The sequence below is a fragment of the Balaenoptera physalus genome (assembly GCF_965194825.1).
Source record: "Balaenoptera physalus genome assembly, chromosome: 10".
NCBI classification, from domain to species: Eukaryota; Metazoa; Chordata; class Mammalia; order Artiodactyla; family Balaenopteridae; genus Balaenoptera; species Balaenoptera physalus.
In genome coordinates this window covers 60,182,348-60,207,398 of record NC_138889.1, presented here as the reverse complement: position 1 = coordinate 60,207,398, position 25,051 = coordinate 60,182,348, and the positions used below count along the sequence as shown (strand labels likewise).

Below are 25,051 nucleotides of genomic sequence, written 5' to 3'. Positions count from 1 at the left end.
CTTCACAAAGGCCCTGCCTCCGGCCCAACAGACAGACGAGGCTCTGGAACATTCCTTCTTCTTGTCACGTGTCCTGCTGCTACTAAACCCTCCCACGTCTCTCTCTTGCCATGGTTTCAGAAGCAGCAGAGCTCACCTGAGCGCAGGGCCTGCTCACAGGGTCTGCGTGCTCTCACGGACAGCAGTGCTGGCGCCCACCCCACAGGATCCTTCACGCCTGGTGGGCAGGGTCCACCCCCACCTGCGCCTGGAACCTCGGGCCGGCCTGAGCAGCTCTTCTGAGGCCCCCCTCCCCAAATATTTGAAGGCTATGACGTGGCTAACCATGTGTTCCCACATCCCACATCCCATTGGGCCCACACAACAGCCCCTGGAGGTATGCAGAGCAAGTTTTATTGTCCCCATTTACAGAAGCAGACAACAAATGACACTAGTTATGCACATACTAGTGCGAGACATGCCAAGGAGACTTCCACCAGTGGCATCTCACGGACGCCCTGGCAGGAGGGGCTGTATCCCCACGGAACAGGTGGGGAAACAGAGGCTCCACTCAGTCTCTGGGCCTGGGCTGCAGCCCTGCTCTCCCACCTCGCGGCCCAGGCCTCCACCACGTCTGGAGTGGACAGCTCAGAAGGCAGTGGGCAGGCTTGCCGGAACATAGCAGGTGGAGGGGCCAGAGGCCTCCAGCTTCCGAGGCAGCGGAGCAACTGGGGGCTCATTACAGGGCCTCCCAGCGGAAGTGGACCTCAATGACTGCCTTCTCTCTGGATGAGTCCGAGGAAGAGCACATAGGCCTTGGAAGCCTGAAACCTGCTTGAAAGCAACAGTCTTAAAGACTCAGGGCCTCGTGTCTTCCCTGCCGAGGAGCAGAGGGCCCCATGCCTGCCTCCCGCCTTCTACCTGCTGGGCCTTCCAGACCCTTCACAAGATCACTTCTCACCCCACAAGCCAGCCGCCCAGCGCTGGGTCTTGCTCGTCCAAGTCCCACTGCTGTCTGTCCCTCATGATTCATTCATCCATATATCCATTCTACAAACCCTTATGGAGAACATGGTGTAGGGTGACCAACTAACTGTCCCCATTCACCCAGGACGGAGGGTTCTCCCAAAATGTGGGACTGAGACAGACCAGGAAAACTGGGACGCTTGACCACCCTAGTGTACCGTGTGCCTGGCCCTGCACTGGGCACTGAGGACACATTGGACACGGTCCCCGCCCCCCCTCAGGAAGCTTGCAGTCTGAGAGGAGCTCTCACTCCATGAGGGACCCACTGTCAAAGGCACCTGCGCAGCACCTCACACACATTATCAAGCACAACCTTATGAGGAGCATATTATCACCTCCATGGTATATATGACCCGTCCCGAGTCACAGAGCTGTAAGTGACATGCCAAGACTTAGACTCCAATGAGACAAATACAGGAAAGGGCAGGTTCCAGCATGAACATTAAGACAGAAAAATATGTTAAGACCTGTTTTATTTAATCAATTTTTGTAGCCCCAGTGTTTGGCATGTCCTAGAGGTCCAGAAAATGTGTGTGGAAGGAAGGGAGGGAGGAGGTATACGCCTTATTTAATCATCTCCAGGCTAGAAGATCCCAACCCCCAGTTCAAAATGTATACATTTCCCTTTTCACAGTCAGTTTCAGCTGTTTTCTTTCAGCCAGGGCCAGGAAGCAAGTGAGAAGAAGGAAAGAGTGCTTCTCCTTTGGGTCAGCAGCTCAGGCCTCACTTCCTCCAGAGAACCTTCCCTGACTTACTCCCCAACACAATACCCAATTCTGGCCCCCGCTTATTTGAGTACAACAGCTGTGTGTGTGTTCGCACGCTGCTTGTACTCCTGCTTCAGTGCACTTCTGCAAACCTGGACCTCGCCCAGCTCGGCCAGCCCCTATCAGGAACTGGGGATCCAAGAGGTACCATACACACGCCTGCCCTCTCGCACAGGAAACTGACATGACAGCAGCCAATTCTGATACAACGTGCCATCGTGGAAGCCTGCAAGGCGCCAAGGGAGCATGGAGGAGGGCATCGACTCTGCCTGGGCAGGGAACACAGAGTCAAGGGAAGGCGTCATGCCCAAGCACATAGTACGTGTCTAATGCAGTTCAACCGCATGGCATTCGATTGAATTGCACTGAGCTTAGGTTCAACCTTAAAATACAAGGGAGATTTCACCAGGCAGAGGAGGAAGGCATTCCGGACAAAGAGACTGGCTTGAACAGACACAGACGTGTGGAAAGTACGAAGACTGTGGAGGAACATACAAAAAAGTCAGTGGAGCCAGAATGTTGGCTGTGTGGTGGGGAGAACTGGGAAAGGAGCGTGGGAGGGAAGGGCCTCCAGTGCCACCAGAAGAATGTGAACTGTCTCATAGGAAACAGGGGAAACTGATCAGTTTTTAAGTTGCGGAAGGACAGGGTCAGATGTGAATTTCAGAGTAAGAGGAGGATTTGGGGGGTTTAGACTGAGCAGCCAGAAGACTACTGCAATAAGTCCAGGCCAGAAGTGGGGCCTGGACTGAGCTGGTGGCTGTGGAATAGGGAGAAGAAAAGCACTTTGGTGATGGGGACATGTATCCATCACCATCAGGTTAAATGCCCCCCCGAGGGTTAGGTGAGGGTTTCTTTTCTCCCTGGAGTTTGGGACCTCTCCCACCCCCATCCCAGCTCTACAATCCGACGGAAGCTGATTGGGGTCAGGGCTCAGTCTAAGACTGGGTCGTGGTTTTTTGTTTGAAAGTTCTACTAAGACATTTTTCTTTCTTTCTTTCTTTTTATTTTTTTGGCAAAGTCGACTCTGCAAAGTTGCGAACATCAGAGATGGCTGGATTGTTTCAAGTATGCATAGGGAGTCGCTGCTGCTGAAGTGATCGCTCTAAATAATACGAGAAATGAATATGTGCATATTAACCACTCCATTATGCCGTGTGATCATCTTTGTCCTTTTTAGGATATTAAAATCTGTTGCGATAAAAGGAAGTTCTCCTTACTGAGTATAAAAATGCTTCCAGGTTTCTTCCACTGCCCTGGAGCTATAGAGACCTATAATAAAATCAACCTGCTAATGTGCTGAGTGCTTTCATTAGCACAGATACAACACAGAAAGGATGGAAACTTTATGCCCAGACGCTGAAAAACTCAGCCCACAGACACAAAACTACTGATAGAGGGGAGGTGAGAACCCCAGATGAGCTCCCTCTTTCTACCACGCCACTGCCTGGCCTCGGTGTTCCCAGCCCTCGGAGCCGCAGACGTGTGCCCTCATCCCACCCCCGCCCCACGGCCCCAAGCCTAGAGCTGTTTCTCGTAAGATGTGGTTTCCCAGCTCTTTCATGTCCATCACTTTTCTGGGAACAGTCATCAGACCTCCGCAAGGTCTTCCCGGCTGGAGGGAAGCCTTTGCTCCCGCTGCCCTCCACCAGGGGAGACCCAGGCAGCCCCTGGTTTCCACGGAGTGGTTGCTGAGCCCGGTGTCTCCTCTTACACCTGCCCCATTACTTCTGTCAGGCCCAAACACTCACTGTGATGCCACGTGGCAGAACCTTCACTTTTCACCCTAGATTTTATGTCCTCCAACAGTCCCAGGACTCACCTTACTCACAGCAGATGAAGTGAGTGTCTGACTCTGTGCCTGGCACATAGTGGGTTCTCAAGTATCTGATGAAGGAAGTCAGTCCCCGCTGAGAACATCGGTCACAGGCAACGCCAAGACAAGCGTCACCTCTGGTTCATGTCAAACTCACCTTCCAAAGCTTGCTGCAATGACCCCCCTGCCCCCCGCTTCTGAGTGTGTGCCTGTGACACTTATCCACTGGGGTTGCTCTGTGCCCCGTATAAATGAATTCCCATTACCCGCCATGTTGGGATGATCTGTTTCCTCTCCCCCAGAAGATACAAGCAGCACGAGGGCCGAGACTTGCCTGTTTCCTCTTCATACCTCAAGTGCCCAGCCCAGGGCCTGCGATGTTGCAGACACTCACGGGTTTGTTCACGGGAACCTCCTTGGGAGGGCAGGGGTGGCTGAATAGAAAGGGTATAAGCCAAGCCTGAAAAAGTCTAGCCCAGAGGAACCCCCATGCTTCCTTGTCGTGATGTCCCTGCCACCCCAGAACACAGAACAGCCAGGCCCCGGCCTGTGAGAAAGGCTATTGCCTTAGGTGGGAGACGGGGGGCAGAGCTGCTCCTTAAGTCAGCTTCCCACCAGGAGAGAGACGCCACGGGGGTGAGCCAGGCGGCTTCGGTGACGTGCCTTGAGTGGAGGTCTGGGCCTGGCACTCAGCAGGTGCTTGAGAAACGTTTGTGGAACTGAGTTGAACAAACTGGAAGATGCTGGTTATCCGTCCCTCTGGCTGCAGAGAGGCCAGCTTCCCTCTGGGGCACTTTGCAGGCAAATTATCTCAGGACATAGCCTGTTTTCTCTAATGAGGCTTCTCCCCTTTGGAGCCCTGCTCCCAGGAGCGTGGGAAGGGGGTCAGTGCGCAGAGGCAACCCCAGTGCCTGCAAGAAGGCAGCGCAGGGCATGCAGCTCTCCTCCCGAGATGGTGTGGGCAGCACATACCAGCGCCCTAAGCAGGGGGATGGTCACAATGACCTCTTGGGCCCTGGAATCAAAGCACAGCAGCACCTCCTTTGAGGCCGCTCTGGGGAGGAATGGAAGAAGCCAGCAGGGAGTCCGGCTGCGTTATGTAATCAGCTTCCTTGGAGTCAGAGACCCTGGCATGCCACAGCCCAGCACTGCGGGGAGAGGCTGGGGGAGGGGGAGGCGGCTCTTGTCCCCTCCTTTGCGGCCTCTCCTCTAGACCTCGGCCGACCTCCGTGGCAGGCAGGCGCTGCCTTCCAAGTGCCCCAGCTTCAAGCAGGCACCTCCCACTAGGGGTTGAGAACCAGGAAGGGCTGTTTGTTGTCTGAGTGTGTGAAACAGCGGCCTGCTGGCTTCCCTGGCAGAAAACCAGGCTCTGGGCTCCGCACCCGGCACCTGGGGGCGGGGGCTAAAGGAGAGAGGCCTGGGACCTCCACAAAGCCCACCCCTGTCCCCAGCTTCCTGCCCCCACGCTCTCCTCACTTCCTCCTAGAGAACCCACCATAAGTGCGGGGCCCAAAGGGAAGGGGCCACGGCTGCTCCAGCCCCAACTGCCCCACCCCTCCCCGGGCAATCTCACTTCCCTTTCCAGCCACCATCTGACCTTCTCCTCCAGCCCAGCACAGCTCCCACCCCAACACACCCAGCGGGGCACACAGTCCTGGGCAGGACGGGAGGAGGGAGGGGATGCAGGAGAGAGGGGGCGGAGAGAAAAGCTGAGGTCCACTGCCAGTCCCGAAGAGTAACAATGACTGTTATCAAATCCCTACCCTCTGTGCCCATAGCAACCACACGCAATAGGGGATATTATTATCCTTAGTTCATAAATGCAAAAACTGATGCCCAGAGAGTTTAAGACCCTCAGCCAAGGGAATGGAGCTAGTGCGCAATATTGCTGGACAGCAAAGCCGAGTCTGTGTGATTCTGAAATCCAAACTCCAAACCTTGTGGCTTTACCTTCGGGGAACCCCATCCCCACACACCTGGGGATGCTACTTGGGAAATTTCTAGACTGGTGGAAAAGACACTGCAGAGCCTTAAGCGGTCACTCGCTGAGGACACTTGGTTTGGGAACCACAGGACAGTCACGAGGACAGGGCAGGGCTAAGGGCACACCAGAGGCCGAGGGTGTGCCTGCTGCCACCTACAGTCTTCACTTCTGATTAACCTACGGCAACTCAATCTCAGGCTGGATCAGACCCAAGCACCGTCTGCCGCTTCCAGAAGACAGGGCTGCTAGAGGCCAAGCTATCGGGCGGAAACACAGCCTGCTGTTCATGTCCCCCTCCCCTGCTAGCTGCTGAACCAAAGCAAAGGGTCCTAGGGACCTCCCAGGCCAACCCCTTTCCCCTGTGCTGCTTGACATGTGCAGAAACTGAGGTCCACAGAGGAAAAGCAGTTCATCCATGATGTCACAGGGACAGTGAACAAACGGGGTCCCTGCCTCCCAGACCAGATCCTTGCCCTGATTCATCTCACTTGAGTGCTGTCCCCAGATAACACCCTCTCTCATCCAGCTGTCTCTCTCCCTGCCCTGCCCCCTCCACCCTCTCTCCCCATTTCCTGCTTCCCTTTCCCAGCTCTGCTCAGCAGGCCCAGCGTCTGAACTCTCCCTGCATATAGCAGCCCTCTCCTTCCCACGACTCTTCTGAGCCTCACCACCCCCTTCCCTCCACTCCTCTGGGCCAAGGAGCAATTCTTGGGTGGTTTAATTAGCTGATTATTACTGGACCGCAGCCTGCTGGATCCAGTGCCCAGAACTCTGTCCCCAGTAATTAGGTGGGTTCTGAGTACTTGCCCAGTGGGAAGCCACTGGGGAGTTCTGTGCTCTGCCAGCAGGCCAAGGGAGGGCTCTCCAGCTGCATAAAGAGCTCCCTGATCACCGGTGGATCATCGGAAGCCACGGTCCCCTCCTTGGGTCAGGTCAAACCACACTGGATATACTGTAGCCAGATCCAGATGTCCAACCCAAAGGGGAACTCCCTACTTTCCCATGTCACCGCCCAGACCCAGGAAAGGCTCAGTAAATGTCTGAGGATGGGCGTGATGAATGGAGCCCACCCTCTGGGGGCCAGGAAGTGATGGCACCATGGCTGGGCACGTATTTAGGACGTAGAATTTGGACCAGCAGAGAGAAGAAAGGATGGCATTCTGGACGGTGGGAGCAGGAAGAACAAAGGCACAGAGGCTGGAATGAGCCACCAAGCCCCTCGCCAGGTAGCTCTGGTTGCCTGAAAACACATTCTCCTAGCAAAGGTAAAGCGAGTCATCCTGTGACCTCCGCCCTTTGGATCACAGAGAATAATCTAATGCCTGTGGCTCAGGGTGACTCTTAGACGTTTCAGGATCAGCAATGGTGTCCCATTGTCCTCACCCACCACACTGCCCATCCCCAAGTATATTTTTTCCCAGTGAAACACCTACATTAGCTTCCTTCACTGAACAAATATTTATGGAGCTCAGTGCCATGCCAGGTCTGCACAGGTGCAAAGGGACAACAGACCCAGGACAGGTGCCCTTGGCCTCACACAGAGGACATCACAAGTGTGCAAATAACCAGGACCCACGAAGAGACAGAGGGATGAGTGCCAACAGAAAGAGAAGAGAGAGAGAATGAATATATGGCGAAAAAAAAAAAGTCACAAGGCACTTGGAGATCAGTGAGGGCTTCCCAGAGAAGGAGGCCATGTGTGATCCAGGTCTTGAAGGACAGGAAGGGTGTCGTGAACTAACCGCATGTAACACGGCACTTGTTCCATGGACTTGTCCCCGAGCTGTACCTATTTTAACTCATTTAATCCTCAAAACAACGTATCATGCAGGCACTATTGCTAACCCATTTTACAGATGAGGGAGCTGCAGCAGAGAATGGGTTAAATAATCAGCAGAGGTTGCCAGGCTGGTAAGTGGCAGAGCTGGCATTTGAAACCAGGAAACCTGGTTCTTCCTAGAGCCTAACCACTATACTAATCAGCCTCTAATACATGCTAATCAGATCACAGAGGGCACTGGGAGCACCTAAAGGAGGGCACAGCCTGGGCAGAGAAAATGAAACTTTCCAGGACCTGCCTGCCTGCCGGTTCCTGCAGGTGCTTTGGGAGGCAGAAGGCTGCCCAGGCGAGGACCTGGTCTCACAGGAAAGAACACAACCCTCAGCCACCCAGCAGTCTCAGTCCCACCAGTGTGGGGCAGAGGCCTGAGCTGCCCAATCCCCCATTTCTCCCCTCCAGCACTGAGCAAGCATTAGAGCGTATCTCTGGGACCCTCCGGGGATGGCACATCCCAGCAGTCCACTCCCCGCCCCCTCCCTGGTCCTCTGCCAAAATGCATCCATGCCCACTGACTGCACAGGCTGGGCGAAGGGGGTGAGGCTGCAAAAGGACCAGGAGGACCAGTTGTGGGGCCAGAGGCCCACGGCCAGGATGCGAGGGAGCCCCTGCCTTGTGCGGGTCCATACTCATTCAGCTTCTGGGCTTCTGAGTACACCCTGGAGAGAGGCTGCACCCTGCACGGACACTGAACCCCTCAGACCTTGAGTGAGGAGTCCTGCCTCCCGCTGGCCTGACATGGACCACAACACCCTACCTGCTCGAGATCCCTCTCCAGTTACAGAAGGACCCACTGGCTATGGTCTCAGCCAGGACAGGCCCAGCCCCAGGCAGAGGGAAAGCAGCTCAGTGGTTGCGGTGACTTCAATCACACAGAACTCCAGGGACCTGTCTGGTCCGGTCCCTGGGGTCTGGCCCCCTGGGGGCCTCATCTGGCACCGGGTCTCTTGGGAAGGAACAAGCAGTTCCTCTCAAGTGGGACTAAAGATGGGGCCAGGCCCAGGAAGGAGGAGGTGCGTCTCCAGAGTGATGACCCTGCCAGGGCCCCTTGGGAGGGAGGGAGGGAGGGGGCTGGGACAACAGTGTCCTTTGTTCCCCTCTCAAAAGCAGCCACCCTGCCCTGTCCCACCCCCTCTGATCTATATCCCCCTACTAGGACTCAAGCCACCCCTGGGGCAGGACCCATCCTGCACACAGGAGGGAAGGAGGGTGCCCAGGAACCATAAGGGTGCCCTGTTCTAATTCCAGGGCTTGTCCTGGAGACATGCTCCACCCCCAGGAGCCCCCCGCCTGATGTAGGAGACATGGCTCCCACCTGCAGAAGCCTATCTGATGGGGGAGAAACAGGCTTCACTTGCAGGAAGCCCGTTCTGATAGGGGTGGTAATCTCCCTCACAACTTCCCAGTCTGATGGAGGAGACCCCCCCCCCCAACAGCCGGTCTAATGTGGGAAGCATGGCTTCCATCCTTAGGATTCCCTAATGGGAAAGAGCTAATTTCAGCACTCAGGGAGCCAGCCCTTGGGCTGACAGCAGAGGCAAGAAGGGAGAAAGGAGTTCAGTCCTGTCAACAAATCCCTGCCAGGCATCTCCTGTGAACCAGACCCAGAGCTGGATAATGGACCAGCAAACAGGAAACAGAGGTAGCCCCAAATCACAAGGAGCTCACCACCTGGGAAACAAAGACACCTGAGGTGTGAATACCTGAGTAGAAAGTACCTTGAAACCCACCCACCCCAGCACCCAAAGCCTGCTCACCAGGGCTGCCACCTCCCTCGGCAGCCTCACCCCTCACACTCCCGCACCTGCACGTTGGCCTAGGCCCTTCCTTCTGTCTAGAACACCTAAGCCTTCCTTGTGCCCCAGGACCCAGCTCTGGGGGCACCTTCTCCAGGAAGTCTTTCTCAAGACCCCCTGCCTGAGTCAGCGGCCCCTCTTTCAGGAGCCAGCACAGACATGCCCCCCTGTGACCAGCTGACGCCTCTGCAATGTTCCCCCCAGTCCCCAGCTGAGCCTCACCCCCCAGGTCCCCACACCCGGAAACCCCACCACCCCCAGCCCAGGGCCTCATACCCTTCTTCCGAGAGGCTCCCTCCCAGCTCCAGGCACGGGAAAAGCAAGGTCCTTCTCTTCTCTCCTCTGCCCGCTGTAGCCCAGCTTTGCCCTCATGGCTCCATCAAAACCCCTCTCACCAAGTCACCAGCCACTACCTTCTGCCTAAATCCCAGGGGTCTTTCCCAAGCTCATCCTCTGTTGGTCCTTCCCTGACCTTTGGCTCCCAAGACACAGCCTCCCCTATTCTCTCCCTCCTCCTCTCTCCACCCCCAGGCATGGGTGTTCTCCAAAGCCTCAAATGCCCCCAGCCATCCTCTCTTCATACGCTCTATCTTCTCCCCCTCCCTGTACCATGTCATCCATAATCCCCAAGTCAAACACCATCTCTAACCGGAAGACTTTCAAATCCCTGCCTCCCACGTCCATCCCTGCCCCAAGATCCGGACCTATCTATGCAGAAGCCTCCCTACATCTTCCTCAACTTCCAACCTGACTCCCTGTGAAGCTGCCACCCCCTGCAGGCCTCAAGATATGGTCAGCATGGTCGCTGTGGAGGATGGCCTGGCAGAGACCAGGAGGCCACTTGGGGCGTGCTGACTCCCAGGCTATTGTTCTTCCATTGCCACAGCCCCGCGGTATGGCACACACATGACTCAGGACCCCTGAACCCATGCCAGTGGGAGGTTTCAACCCTGGGCAAGGAGGCCCAAACTCGGAAGGAAGAGAACTGGGGAGACGTGTGAAGCCCAGAGACCAGCCCGGAGTCAAGGATCAGAGAAGATGGGTCAAGCTCAATGCTTCCACTCCTAGCAGCCCCATAAGCGCCCCTGGCCAAAGCCACAGGACTTCCCCCATGTTCCAGCCAAGATGGATCACACAGAGCTTAACCACCAAGAGAGACAACAGCCAAGGTTCACAGAGAGCTGGTGATTACGTGTCCCCATCACACCCACCCTCCTTCTCTGTCAAAAAAGAAGAGTTCATAAACATCTGTAGGAAACGAAATGCCACTCCATCCCATCACCTCTCAGGAAGTCCCTCCTGTTGTTTAACTTTGATCCTGTATATTGCCAGTTGAATTAGTGGGAACAGCAAGAACCAGAAGGGACGCAAAACTTGAGAATGAGGCCGCCAGGGAGATGGGGGAGGCCACCTATGAGCCAGACAACCCCGTCCGTCTGAGTGAAAGCAAGGAGCAGCAGGACAGACGGGCCTGGGTTCAGAAGCTCGTTGGCTGAATGGCAGTGGACAAATTACTGAATCTCTCCTAGTCTGTTTCCTGGTCTGTAAAATGGGAACAACAATCCTTATGCTAATAGGATCATAGGGAGAACCAAACGAGATCATGCATGTAAACCTGACACATACCAGGCATCCAGGCAGTAAGGCTAATGGACTCCAGCTCCTTGTTCATCTTTCTCGGTTCCATCCTTGCCAAAGCCTTAGCTCGGATCTCGCCTTCTCTCAGGCTCCTCCTCAGCCTCCTCACTGGTCTCCCTGCATCCAGGCCTGCCCCTCCTTGCCACTGCCAAAGGCATCCCTCTAAAACAAAAATCTGCTCCCATCCCTCCCCTCCCCGCAGTCCTCTCTGAGTCACCAGGGACTTAGGGAGAAAATCTTCTCTCCTTAGCTTGACATCCCAGCCTGTTGATAACTGGCCCGTGTTCACTCGCACCCATCACCCCAGCCCAACCCGCAGGCTGCTTCATGCCTCCAAGCCTTGTCACATTCTGCACCCCTGGCCAGGAATGACGTCCCCAGTCCCACCCCCTTGCTCCAATGCCACCTCCTTCCCAGGAAAGCTTCCCTCACCATGCCCCCTGCCAAGACTGGGCGGGGGACTCCTCCTTCAGCCTCCCACAGCACATGTCACCCTGCATTATAATCATCTGCTCTGCTCTCAGTCTTTTGGAAGCAGAGTAGAGCCATTCATCTCTGAACCGCCAGCCCCGGCACTCAGTCAACGTTTGTTGAATGGCTGTATGATTGCTCCTAGAGCACTTGTTAGAGCAGTCATCACACTACCTGTAATTAGTCCTATCCAGGTATTCGTCTCATGCCCTCTTTCCCCCTTGACCCTGGGACTCCCTAGAGGGCAGTGACAGTTTCTGATTAATTCTCATTGTCACTTTCATGTGGGGGTTGAAAATCCAGGTGCAGGATGGATGCAACGACTCTTGATCCTTAGAGTATTGGATACTTGCAAGCCTCTTCTTCTAAGTCAGAGATAAAGTAGAATCCCATGGTTTACAGAACAAGGCAAGGTACAGCCCATTACTGATTTTGTCTTTCTCTTCCAAATTACTCAGGAAACCTGTCTGGAAGGGAGAGGGAGGCCTCCTGGGACTACAGGGGAGACCGGAAGAGAGAGCAGGGCCACCGTCACATGGACCATAGCCGGGCCTGGGCACCAGCCTTCTGGCAGCGCTTCCTCCCCTGCCCAGTATATTCAGAAAACACAGGGAGAGCCCTGAAAATGGTAGGTATTGATAGCTACAATTTACAGACAGGAACACTAAGGTCCAGAGAGGTGAGGACCATTGTCCAAGGTCCTCAAGCTGCCCCAGTGAGTCAGAGGCAGAGAAGGGGGAGTCTTGGAAAATGCTTGGCCCCAAAGATTGGGTCTCCAACAGGTGCCTGGCTGCTCATGGTGTCCCATCCTGCTGACAACCTATGCCAGCAGGATAACAATGACACTTTCCCCCAAGTCACAGTGAGGCTAACCAAGGCCCAAGAGGGGCTGAGTCACCCTGATGGTGAAGTAGCACGTGAGGAATGAGAGAGGAAGAAGGGCTCCTGACTCCCTGCAGGGAGAAGAGTCTGACCTCAGCTGTCAGGAGGATCTTGGCAATGGGGGACATGGATGTGGTGGAGGAGAGGGTCACACATGCTCCTGCTGAGGACAGAGACATGAGCCACCAGTTCAGCAATGGGGACTAGCCATCAAGGTGAATGCAGATGCCTCACGATCTTCTGCAGCCTCCACCACCAGCTGGGCCTCCACACACAGAGCAGGCCATCCCTCTTGGGCCTCAAACCAGGGCCCACGAGGGGCGTGACAGTGCCCAAGGGTGAGCCACAGAGAAATGGACCAAGTAAACTCCAGCCTCTGTCCTGTCTCTGACCCCTCTTGACCTTAAGCAAGTCAGGTAACCTCTCTAAGCTCTGGTTCCTCCTCTGGAAAACAGGAAGAGGAAAGCTAACCTCCTTGCAGAGCCGTCAGGAGGATGGCTGGGAAGCAGTTTCTAAAACTTAGGAGCACAAGTTATCTCTGAGCCTCAGTTTCTTCTTCTGGAAAATGGAAATAATCTCTGAAAGACTTTTCTCAGGTTGGGGCTTCCCTGGTGGCACAGTGGCTAAGAATCCATTGCCAATGCAGGGGACACGGGTTCGAGCCCTGGTCCAGGAAGATCTCGCATGCCGCGGAGCAACTAAGCCCATGCGTCACAACTACTGAGCCTGCGCTCTAGAGCCCGCGAGCCACAACTGCTGAGCCCATGTGCCACGACTACTGAAGGCCATGCGCCTAGAGCCCTTGCTCTGCAACAAAAGAAGCCACCGCCATGAGAAGCCCACGCACCGCAACGAAGAGTAGCCCCCGCTCGCCGCAACTAAAGAAAGCCCGCGCGCAGCAACAAAGCCCAACACAGCCAAAAATAAATAAATAAAATTTTTAAATGTGTTAAAAAAAAAAAAAAGACTTTTCTCAGGTTGTTGAGAGACAGTGTCAGATGGCAGTGAGTGGTACGTTGCTTTGTCAGTGGTCCCGAAACATGATGACCACGGGGGCCGTTTCTCTCTAGTCTATTAGCTCCTTTGGGGAAGGAACAGGTTTTGGACATCTTTGATCCCCACACTATACCTTGTACACCCCAGGCACTCAATAAATAATTACTGGAAGCAAGGAGAGAGTAAGGGAGGGTGGAGAGAGGGAAGAGAGGAGGGAGAAGTGGGGCACAAGGACAGAAGAGGGTAAAGAAAGAAAAGAATGAATAAGGGGGTTGCAGAAGGGGTAAGAGGAGCTAAGGGAGAAGCTTGTATCAGAACTTAAGGGAGTTGGCTGAGGGACGGGGTAGAACTAGGGTGACAAAGCTGAGTGCCTGACCGGGGCTTGTCTTGGGCCCCAGCCCCCTCCCCTTTCTGTCCCAGTTTCCCATTTCAGAGGCATCCCTCTCTCTTTCTGAGCAGGGCAGGCTCCTAAGGAGACAGGAGGGCCCTCCCCACCCCCAGCTCAAGCAGATCCCGGCCACCACCGCAGGCCTTGGGGAGGTCAGAGGGAAAGGAAATGTGGATGGGAGGCATTTTCCCAGGCTCCAGGGGGCCTCCCACCCTGTGTGGTGCGTGTGTTTCCACTTCTCCACCTGCAGGGACCTGGAGTGTATCAGCGGCCAGGGGCTGTTGGCATGTGACCTGGGGCGTCGGTGTGGGCATTAGTCTGATGTGTGTCTGTGGGGGTCAGCGTTGGTGTAGCCTGTTGAACACTGTGTTGGTGAGAGACATGCCAACATAAGCATTCCTGTTTGTAAGGGTAAGAACGTGTGTGTCTCAGTGAGAGTGTTTGTTAAGGTCAGTGCAAGTGACAGTGTATGTATCAGGGTCGGCCAACATGTGTGCGCCAGCATGAAGGTGCGTTAGCACTGGTATGTGTTGAAGTGTGACCTGTGTATGCCAACATGAATGTCAGCAAGAACGTGTTGATGAATGTGTACCAGTGAGTGTGTGACAGTGTGTCACTGGATGTGCTGACATGTGGCAGTGAATGTCAGTGTGTGTGCCAGCATGAGCGCGCCCATGCATGAGTGTGCCCGTGTGTCCACATAAGCGTGTGCCTTTGTGTGTCAACGTGCCCCCTGCGTCCCTGTGCCGGCTGGCCAGTGCTGGGTGTCAGCGAGTGAGTGCGTGTGAGTGTGTCTCCGCGGCCAGGTCCTCATCGCTCCGTCCCCGCGCCCCTGGCCCTGCTGGCGACCACACTGGAGACCTCGGGTGGAGGAGAGCCGAGAGCCGCCGCGGAGCAGGCGCCGGCGGTGCCGGGGTGGCTGCGCACGCACAGCCGGGACGCGGACTAGAACCCCTGCCCGCGCCCTCGCCCGGGTCGCCCCACGCGCCCCGGACCGGCCGCCGCCCGCACTCACCGCGTCCCTTTGTCGCCCATGGTCCGCGGCGGCCGCAGGGAGGTCCGCGGCGTCAGCGCCCAGGCTGGAAAATCCCCGGCCGGCAGGAGGGGCGCGAGCCAGCCGGTTCCCGGCTCCTGCTCCGCCTCCTCCGCGCTCCCGGCCGCCGCCCCCGCCCGGTCCCGCCGCGCCGCACAGCGCCCGCCGCACAGCGCCCGCCGCGGCCGGGGCGGGGAGCCGGGGAGCTGGGGAGCCGAGCAGCCGAGCTGGGAGGGCGCGCGTGGGCCCGTGTGCGCGTGTGTGCGCGCCGCCGAGCCAGCCGCTGGGCAGGGCCCGGACGCGTCAGGGCCCTGAGGTCGGCATTAGGGGTCCACAAGGATGCTGTCCGGCTTGTGTGTGCGTGCGTGTGTGTGTACGTGAGGGCGCACGCTGGGGTGGGTATACGTGCGCGTGTGTGCACGCGAGGGTGCGTGTGCACCGCTGCGTGCTCTACCGATTGGGGGTGCGTTTGCCTGGCTGGAGCGGGGTGCACGTCTTTGTGCGGTGTGCGTGTGTGCAGGCGCGCTCCCCTGCGCACGCCGGGGGGCGGCCTTTGCGTGTGCGGGAGCGTGGACGCCGAAGGTGTGCCCGCGACCCCAGGGCAGAGCTCCGGGCGGAGCCCCTGGTGGGGGTCGGTGGGAAACTTTGGGTGCCAGCTGTGGCCTTCGCCCTATGCCCCACCCTATCCCCGCCCTTCTGGAGAGATTACAACCCCACAGGGACAGGAAGAAGGGGCGGAGGGGGCCAGAGAAGGCAGTGTCAACGCTGGGGAACTGATGAGGGTGGGAGGGGGACCGGAGGCGAGCAGGGGTAGCTTTGGTGACTGCCACGGAAGAGGAAGCATTGAAAAGAGGAGATAAGGAAGGGGGCATAGAGCTGGCGGCGCTGTGGCCTGGGAGTCTGGCCGGTTGAGTTGCATAATGGAAAAGCCCCCTCCTAGCTTCATGGTCTGTTGTGGGTGACCCTGGACACCAGCCCTCTCAGAACCAGTCTACAAACATGTAAAGTGGGATATTAACACCAGCGTGCAGAATTGTTCCTAGGTGTTTGCTGGCCTACCCTGAGTGCCTGACACACAGTAGGTGTCCAGTGAATGTTAGCCCATACTTCTGCAGGCTTCTGGGTGTCCTGTAAAATCCTGGCTGGGACCCTGAGATCCCTTCTTGCTTTGCAGGTGGTGGGAGAGTGTGAGGTCTTTCCCACCCCCTCACTGCTGGGATTTGACTAATTGGCCCTGATAGGGCCCTAATATTGGTGTATTAATGGGAGGAAAGGAAGCTATCATTTACTCTGATGTGATTGTGAGTCTGTAAACATCTCCTGTAATTATGCTCAGAAGCAGTTACCTACGCTGGTTTTACATAATTGGGAAAGGATATCCCAGTATAATTACTATAATTATGTCCAGATCGGTGTATGGTTGAGAAGAGGAAGTGTTGATGGGCAGGCAGGGTGGTCCAGGGTCTGGACAATGTTAGGAATTAGGAGAGTTGGATTAGGGCCCAGAACCTTCCTCCTGGCCTTGGCCTCTGGGCTTCACCCTCACTCCCACAGGGGAAGGAGAGGAAGCTACCTGCTGTTTCTGCTGAGGTCAGGGACTTGAGAAGAGCACACCAGCGTCCTGCATGATGACAGGAGGCTTACCGAGTGAGCCAGAGAGGACCCTAACCAGGATGGAGAGGCCGGGTCTGGCCACTCTCTGCATCCATTTCCCCACCTAGAAAACAGGGGTTCAACCCTCCCACATGATCTCCAGTGCCTCTCCTCATGATGATGCCCAAAGCACCTGAATTTTAAAATTCAGGCAAATTCTGCATTTGACTCAATAAGTCTTTGTGTTTAGTTTACTATAAAACATAATGCTGTAAATTACTTTCAAGTAAAACAAACAGTCCAGGAAGATGCATCGGATGGTTTCAGGGTAACCCCTGTTCCCACATAGCTGTTTCCAGCCCAGTTTGGAAAGCAAGGCTCTAAAATTCTAGGGCCACTGAACAGATTGGTAAACTATGGAATCAACATGCAGCGTTTCAAGTACGTCCCCACTGCCCACCCCCCCACTAGACTATAAACTTCATGAGGGGGTGTATGGTGTGCCTGGCACTACTTGATGCTCACAATTCTATGAGATAAATGCTCTTTTCCCTTTTTTTTTTTTTAATAAATGAGCAAACTGATAGTTGGAGAAACTAAGTAGTTTGCCCAAATCCGTTGCCTCCTCTGGACTTTGGCCTCTGATTCCTCCTCCTCCAGCCCTCCCCAAAGGGAAGCTAATATGTGGTAGAGCGAGAGTGTGGCCCTTGATTCACTCTTCATTCATTAACTGTTTGTGGAATGTGCCATGCATGCATGGTTCTAGGAACTTACAAATCATGGTCAATAGGACAAATGGAGCTGTCATTTCAGTGAGGGATCTCACTGGGAGAAGAGGAGTTTACCTGTCAGGCTCTTTGGGCAACATAGTTATGTATTCCTAGTAGAATTAAAATTAATAAAAATTTAAAAGCAGTAATGTTGAGGATACCTCTATAAATATAAAAAGTCTAATTTCAGGCAGTGATAAGTGTTATGAAGGAAATAAAAGTGATGGAACAAAGAGTGATGGGGGCAAGTGTACTTAGAAAGAAGCTCTTCAAGGAGACAACCTCTGGGCAGAGACCTGCAGGGGAGGACTCAGCGATGTGCGGTGTGCGGGGAGAGCCAGGGGAAGGGCCACCCAGGCAGAGAGGGCGGCGAGGACAGAAGCTGGGCCTTCCTGAAGCACAGGAGCAAGGAAGGACAGGGTGCCTGGGTTTGGGTGAACAGGGAAGGAGTGGTGCGGACCGTGCAGGCTTGTGGCTAAGGCTGAGGAGTTTGGGGAGCCGGCGGAGGACTTAGGAAATGAGTAACAGTACCTACTTTACATTTTTAAAGGTCACTGGCTGTTGGATGGAGTTGTTTTGGAGCGAGACAGGAGCAGAGGCGGGGCATCCCATTATTGGAGTAGGTCAGAGAGAACGGATGGTGGTTGGACTAAGGTGATGGCAGCAGAAATGAAGAGAAGTAAAGGTGTGGGACTTCCCTGGTGGTCCAGTGGTTAGGATTCCACACTTCCACTCAGGAGGCCCAGGTTCGATCCCTGGTCGGGGAACTAAGATCCCACAAGCCATGTAGCATGGCCAAAAAAAATAAGAGAAGTAAAGGGGTTCATCTAAATTTGGAGGTAGAGCCGACAGCACGTGCTGAGGGACGGACTGTGGACAGCGGTGGATCCAGGATTACCCTGAGTTTTGGGGCAGGTCTGTTTGTTCCACCCTCCATGCAGCCCACCTCCCCACACATTTCTCCAAGGGTTGAGAAGACTGGAGACCCCTTCTTTCCTGTCTCAACTTATTTGCAATACATCCTCCACCTGAAAACCAGAGTGATTTTTCTAAAAGACAAATAGATTCTATTACTGAGGCTCATAGGAGATGGTCATCTCCAGCTATGTTCCAACTTGGGCCAGTCACATGCCTGAAATTTACCACTTACAATAATTTTTTATCAAGGAGAGAGGGAGGGAGGGAGAGAGAAGGAAAGGGCAGGGAAGAGAGAAAGTATTGATATTATTCCTGCTTTATAGATGAGAAAAGGAAGACACTGGGAGGGAAAGTGCCTAAGCCAAAGACATAAAAATAAAAGAGCTGCAGCTCACTCCTAAAGCCTCTGCTTGGCTGTTCAGGTAGTTGACTGTCAGACTGAAGTGTGAGTGAGTGGGTGGGTGGGTGGATGAGTTTTCAGCTCCCTGTTCAGCAAAAGATGTGAGGCTGACTAGTACACACCTTTGAGATCTTAAAGGTGAATAAACTAAGGAGCTTCCCTGCCTCTGCCCCAACCAGAAATCTGGGTGTCATCCTTGACTCCTCCTTTGCCCCCCTCATTCCATCTCAATCCAGTCCCCTGCTTCTGCCTCTAAGTGTCTTCCAGTAAGCTGGAGAGGTAGGTAGGAGCCTGACCATGCTGAGCCTGGAGGGTCGTGTTAAGGAATTTAGTCTTTATCCAAAGATCAATAAAGAAGCTTTGAAAGATTTTAAACAGAGTGGTGACATGCTCAGACATATATTTTGGGAAGACAGCTCTGGCCGTTGTATGAAATGTGGACTGGACATGGGCCTGAGGGGGTGTGGAGGGGGAGACCAATTAGCAGGCAGTGTCAGCAGTTTAGGGAGGGATGGTAACTGCATTCCAGGGAGAAGATACTCAACAGCTGCAAAGCCAGGGAGGAAGGAAAGGGCATGACACTTCGGAAGGATTCAGATGGATCTGTGGCCAAAGCACAGAGAGGGGAGGGTAGGAGCTGGAAAGGAGGATGAGAGCCATATCCTGAGGAAGAAGGCTCACAGATGGGTCAGCTCCCCAGTATGGCAGAGGCTGCTTTACATTTGTCTAACAAGATCTCCAGTTTGTCTAACAAGATTTCTTTATGGTGGGCTTACTGGTATTTAACTAGGTGGACAATTCAAGGTTCTTATTTGTAATCAACAGAAACCAGTTCTGGCTGACTTAATCATACAAAGAACGTATTGGCAAGATAGTCATGTAGCTACTACTGCTGAACGATGGATACCACAACTCATACCCCCACTATTGCCAGAACCAAACCTAGCCCTACTGCTACCCCAGAAGCAAGATATGGCCACTGTCACCTCTGTCACCAGAATGGATTCTTTGCTGGCTCTACATCTTTGAGTCAAAGTCCCCTATGCATCTGATTGGCTGAGCCTAGTCATGTGCCCTTGCCCTAGGTCATGTGATCCTACCCTTGCAGTATGGAATCACAAATGCCAACCACACAGATTCTCAGTGTCCATGTGCTGCAAGGACACTGAGAATCTGTGTGGTTGGCATTTGTGATTACCATACTGCAAGGCAGGCTTTAACTTACTCCAAGACTCAAAGGGTGGAGGATTCCCCAAACATGAGTAAGGAGTTTAAAGGCTGAGTAGCAAAAAAAAAAAAAAAGACAAATATCCCCTTTACTGTGAAATGCAGTAGAAGGGAACTTCCTCAACTTAATAAAGAGAAACTATAAAAAGCCTACAGCTAACATGACACTTAAAGTTGAAGTACTGAATGATTTCCCCGTAAGATCAGGAATAAGGCCAGGCTTTCAGTCCTCACCACTTATATTTATTTTTTTTAATAAATTTATTTATTTGTTTGTTTTGTTTTTTGTTTTTTGGCTGTGTTGGGTCATCGTTGCTGTGTGCAGGCTTTCTCTAGTTGCGGTGAGTGGGGACTACTCTTCATTGCGGTGCGCGGGCTTCTCATTGCAGTGGCTTCTCTCGTTGCGGAGCACGGGCTGTAGGCACGCAGGCTTCAGTAGCTGTGGCACGTGGGCTCAGTAGTTGTGGCTTGTGGGCTCTTGAGCGCAGGCTCAGTAGTTGTGGCGCATGGGCTTAGTTGCTCCACGGCATGTGGGATCTTCCCAGACCAGGGCTCGAACCCGTGTCCCCTGCATTGGCAGGCAGATTCTCAATCACTGCGCCACCAGGGAAGCCCAAGCTTTTTCTTTAGTAGACCTTTATATGAGAAATTTATGTGGAAAAAGCTAAATCAATCTTGGGGAAAAAAAGAGACAAAGTTGGAGAACCCACACTACATGATTTAAAAACATAAAATCAAGCTATAATAATGAAGACAGGGACTTCCCTGGTGGTCCAGTGGGTAAGTCTCCTCATTCCCAATGCAGGGCTGCCGGGTTCGATCCCTGGTCGGGAAACTAGATCCCACATGCATGCTGCAACTAAGAAGTCCTTATGCTGCAGCTAAAAGATCCCTCATGCCTCAACGGAGATCCTGCGTGCTGCAACTAGGACATGGCACCCAAAATAAATAAATAAATAAATATTTTTTTTAAAAAAAGAAGAAGACAGAACAGTACTGGTGTAAGAATAGACAAATAGATTAATGGAAGGGAAAGAGGCCCACAGGTCAATTGTCAACATTCCCTTCTATATTGTAAACTCCATTTTTGTATGTGAATCTGTTTGGTCCCTTGCTGCATCCCCAGAGTCTAAACAGGGCTGAATTAATGAAGAAGTGTAATGTAACAATAATCGTGTGCAGTACATAGTAGGTGCCCAATAAATACTTATTAAATAAGTGCATTTTAAGGAATGAAATGGGCCTAACAATCTGGTCTCCTCCCAAGGTCAAACTGTATGCCCCTCAGCAGAAATAGAGACATAGATGTAGAGAACAAACGTATGGACACCAAGGGTGGAAAGTGGCGGGGGGTGGGGGGTGGGAGGTGATGGGATGAATTGGGAGATTGGGATTGACATATATACACTAATATGTATAGAATAGATAAATAATAAGAACCTGCTGTATAAAAATTAAATAAAATAAAATTCAAAAATTCAAGAAAAAAACAAAACAAGAAACTGTATGCCCCTCAGACACGCAATTTTAGAGGCGAAGAAACCACCCTACCTTAATCTACCCCACGCCACCTCTCCTAGCTCCGTTCCTTGGAGTCCTCTCTCCCTTCACCTTAGCCATCCAGAAATCAGAATCACCAGCTCCCTGATCTTCACCCTGACTACCCTACTACTGCAGACCCTCCAAAATTCAGAAAGCAGAGCATGCTGTCAACTCTAGAGATGACTCCCACGAGCCGTGGGTTCCTTGATCTCCTCCAGCAGAACAAAGACTGAGGAGAAGTGACAGATGGAGCTAGCAATTGTCCCCTCGGAAAGGGTGATCAAGTGCCCAGGTTTGCCCAGGACAGAGGGGTTTCCTGAGATAAAGGACTTTCAGTTATAAAACCAGTATAATGGCGGGCAAACCAGGAGGGTTGATCACCATACCTCCCAGGAATCCTACCTCCACCTCCCTTGTCCTGAAAAGGAAAGTCAAATGGACTAGACCCTTCCCATGGTGGGGAGTGCCAGCTCTAAGGTGAGCAGTCTTTTGTAAGAGATTGATTTCAATTTCAAGGGCAAAGATGGCTCCCTATCCCCAGCTCCAAAACAGGATCTGAAGCTCAGCAAGTGCTAGGTAAGCTGTTGGATGAATGAACATGCTAAAGGAGCAGAGGGAAGGGGCCCTGCCTCTGGGAACACCTCTACCCAAGCAGGGCTGTGTTCTGCAGCCACAAGCTTACACACCCTCAGCCTCATCCAGCCCTGTCATTGCCATTCCCACCTTGCGCATTCTATCAAGCACTAGCTTTTGAACCAGTGTTCAACATTTACATACATTTAAATTATTTTTATAAAATATTACTTTAAAAACGTAATATATATTTTTAAATGCTTTAATACAGAATGTTACTAAGGAAAAAGTCAGTCTTACTCCACCCCATCCCACCCTGCTCTAGGCCCCCTCTTTAAAGGAAACCAGTAAGCTTTTCTGATTTGAGATGTGATGGCTTTTACCATCATCAAATTGATCAAATCTGGCGAATATGCATATACCTCCATTTCTTGATTTATCAACTGGATTAATATTTAGTGACTCCCCTCATGAAAAAAATGAAGACATCTGCTCACTTACACTACTGCTCATCTTCCAATTTCTTCCACATTGTGGTAGTTATAGTGTTAGTTTATTCTGTTCATTACTACTTCAAGCTCAATGAACCTTTATTTACACTTTCATCCGCTTTAGCAATATCTTGTGATTTCTACTGTATAAAATGAAGAAATTAGCCCCTGTACTCTGTTCCATCTCTCCTCCACCCCAACCTTCTGACTCTGACAGCTATACTGTTACTTTTACATTGCCAAGAGTTCTAATATTTACATATACTCTGTAACCGTAATTAAGTCTTTTGTGCTTTATTTAGAGGGTAATTCTGATCATTTAAATCCAATAAACAGCATTTAGAACCTTATGATTAGAAATAAATTCTAATTTGACATTATATTGGATCCATACAACAAGAAAGGACTCCTGGTAAAAAGAATCAATCAGAAAACAGGAAAGAAAAAGACAAAGATGGTGGAGTAGAAGGACGTGCTCTCACTCCCTCTTGCGAGAACACCAGAATCACAACTAACTGCTGAACAACCATCAACAGGAAGACACTGGAACTCACCAAAACAAATACCCCACATCCAAAGACAAAGGAGAAGCCTCAATGAGAAGGTAGGAGGAGCGCAATCACAATAAAATCAAATCCCATAACTGCTGGGTGGGTGACTCACAAACTGGAGAACACTTATACCACAGAAGTCCACCCAGTAGAGTGAAGGTTCTGAGCCCCACCTCAGGCTTCCCAACCTGAGGGTCCAGCAATGGGAGGAAGAATTGCTAGATAATCATACTTTGAAGGCTAGCGGGATTTGATTGTAGGACTTCAACAGGACTGGGGGAAACAGAGACTCCACTCTTGGAGGGCACACACAAAGTAGTGTGTGCATCGGGACCCAGGGAAAAGAGCAGTGACCCTAGGGAGACTGAACCAGACCAACCTGCTAGTGTTGGAGGGTCTCCTGAAGAGGTGGGGGGTGGCTCTGTCTCACTGTGAGGACAAGGACACTGGCAGCAGAAGTTCTGGGAAGTACTCCTTGGCGTGAGCCCTCCCAGAGTCCGCCATTAGCCCCACCAAAGAGCCCAGGTAGGCTCCAGTGTTGGGTTGCCTCAGGCCAAACAACCAACAGGGAGGGAACCCAGCCCTACCCATCAGCAGTCAAGCAGATTAAAGTTTTACTGAGCTCTGCCCACCAGAGCAACAGCCAGCTCTACCCACCACCAGTCCCTCCCATCAGGAAACTTGCACAAGCCTCTTAGATAACCTCATCCACCAGAGAGCAGACAGCAGAAGCAAGAAGAACTACAATCCTGCAGCCTGTGGAACAAAAACCACATTCACAGAAATATAGACATGATGAAAAGGTAGAGGGCTATGTACCAGATGAAGGAACAAGATAAAACCCCAGAAAAACAACTAAAAGAAGTGGAGATAGGCAACCTTCCAGAAAAAGAATTCAGAATAATGATAGTGAAGATGATCCAGGACCTCGGAATAAGAATGGAGGCAAAGATCGAGAAGATGCAAGAAATGTTTAACAAAGACTTAGAAGTATTAAAGAACAAACAAACAGAGATGAACAATACAACATCTGAAACGAAAACTACACTAGAAGGAATCAATAGCAGAATAACTGAGGCAGAAGAACGGATAAGTGACCTGGAAGACAGAATGGTGGAATTCACTGCTGTGGAACAGACTAAAGAAAAAAGAATGAAAAGAAATGAAGACAGCCTAAGAGACCTCTGGGACAACATTAAACAACATTCGCATTATAGGGGTCCCACAAGGAGAAGAGAGAGAGAAAGGACCAGAGAAAATATTTGAAGAGATTATAGTCAAAAACTTCCCTAACATGGGAAAGGAAATAGCCACCCAAGTCCAGGAAGCGCAGAGAGTCCCATACAGGATAAACCAAAGGAGAAACATGCCAAGACACATAGTAATCAAATTGGAAAAAATCAAAGAAAAAGAAAAATTATTGAAAGCAGCAAGGGAAAAATGACAAATAACATACAAGGGAACTCCCATAAGGTTAACAGCTGATTTCTCAGCAGAAACTCTACAGGCCAGAAGGGAGTGGCATGATATACTTAAAGTGATGAAAGAGAAGAACCTACAACCAAGATTACTCTACTCAGCAAGGATCTCATTCAGATTCGATGGAGAAATCAAAAGCTTACAGACAAGCAAAAGCTAAGAGAATTCAGCACCACCAAACCAGCTCTACAACAAATGCTAAAGGAACTTCTCTAAGTGGGAAACACAAGGAAGAAAAGGACCTACAAAAACAAACCCAGAACAATTAAGAAAATGGTCATAGGAACATATATATCAATAATTACCTTAAACGTGAATGGATTAAATGCTCCAACCAAAAGACACAGGCTTGCTGAATGGATACAAAAACAAGACCCATATATATGCTGTCTACAAGAGACCCACTTCAGACCTAGGGACACATACAGACTGAAAGTGAGGGGATGGAAAAAGATATTCCATGCAAATGGAAATCAAAAGAAAGCTGGAGTAGCAATACTCATATCAGATAAAATAGACTTTAAAATAAAGAATGTTACAAGAGACAAGGAAGGACACTACATAATGATCAAGGGATCAATCCAAGAAGAAGATAACAATTAAAATATATATGCACCCAACATAGGAGCACCTCAATACATAAGGCAACTGCTAACAGCTATAAAAGAGGAAACCGACAGTAACACAATAATAGTGGGGGATGTTAACATCTCACTTACACCAATGGACAGATCATCCAAACAGAAAATTAATAAGGAGACACAAGCTTTAAATGGCACAATAGACGAGATAGATTTAATTGATATTTATAGGACATTCCATCCAAAAACAGCAGATTACACTTTCTTCTCAAGTGTGCATGGAACATTCTCCAGGATAGATCACATCCTAGGT

At 51.9% G+C, this 25,051-nt stretch overlaps 1 protein-coding gene across 4 annotated transcripts in view; it reads right to left on the bottom strand.

The window, feature by feature from the left end:
• The window catches only part of ARRB1 (arrestin beta 1), an 87,812-nt gene extending 64,421 nt beyond the window's left edge, over positions 1-23,391 (bottom strand). For 2 of the 4 annotated variants that reach the window (XM_082411298.1, XM_082411303.1), the window contains exon 1: positions 14,596-14,976. In XM_082411298.1, coding sequence (XP_082267424.1) covers positions 14,596-14,615 — 20 coding nt within the window. In that variant the 5' untranslated portion in view covers positions 14,616-14,976. Of the gene's footprint in view, positions 1-14,595; positions 14,977-23,057 lie in introns of those variants that run through there. The other 2 variants (XM_082411296.1, XM_082411301.1) reach the window with 2 other exon arrangements.
• Positions 23,392-25,051: the final 1,660 nt, after the last annotated feature.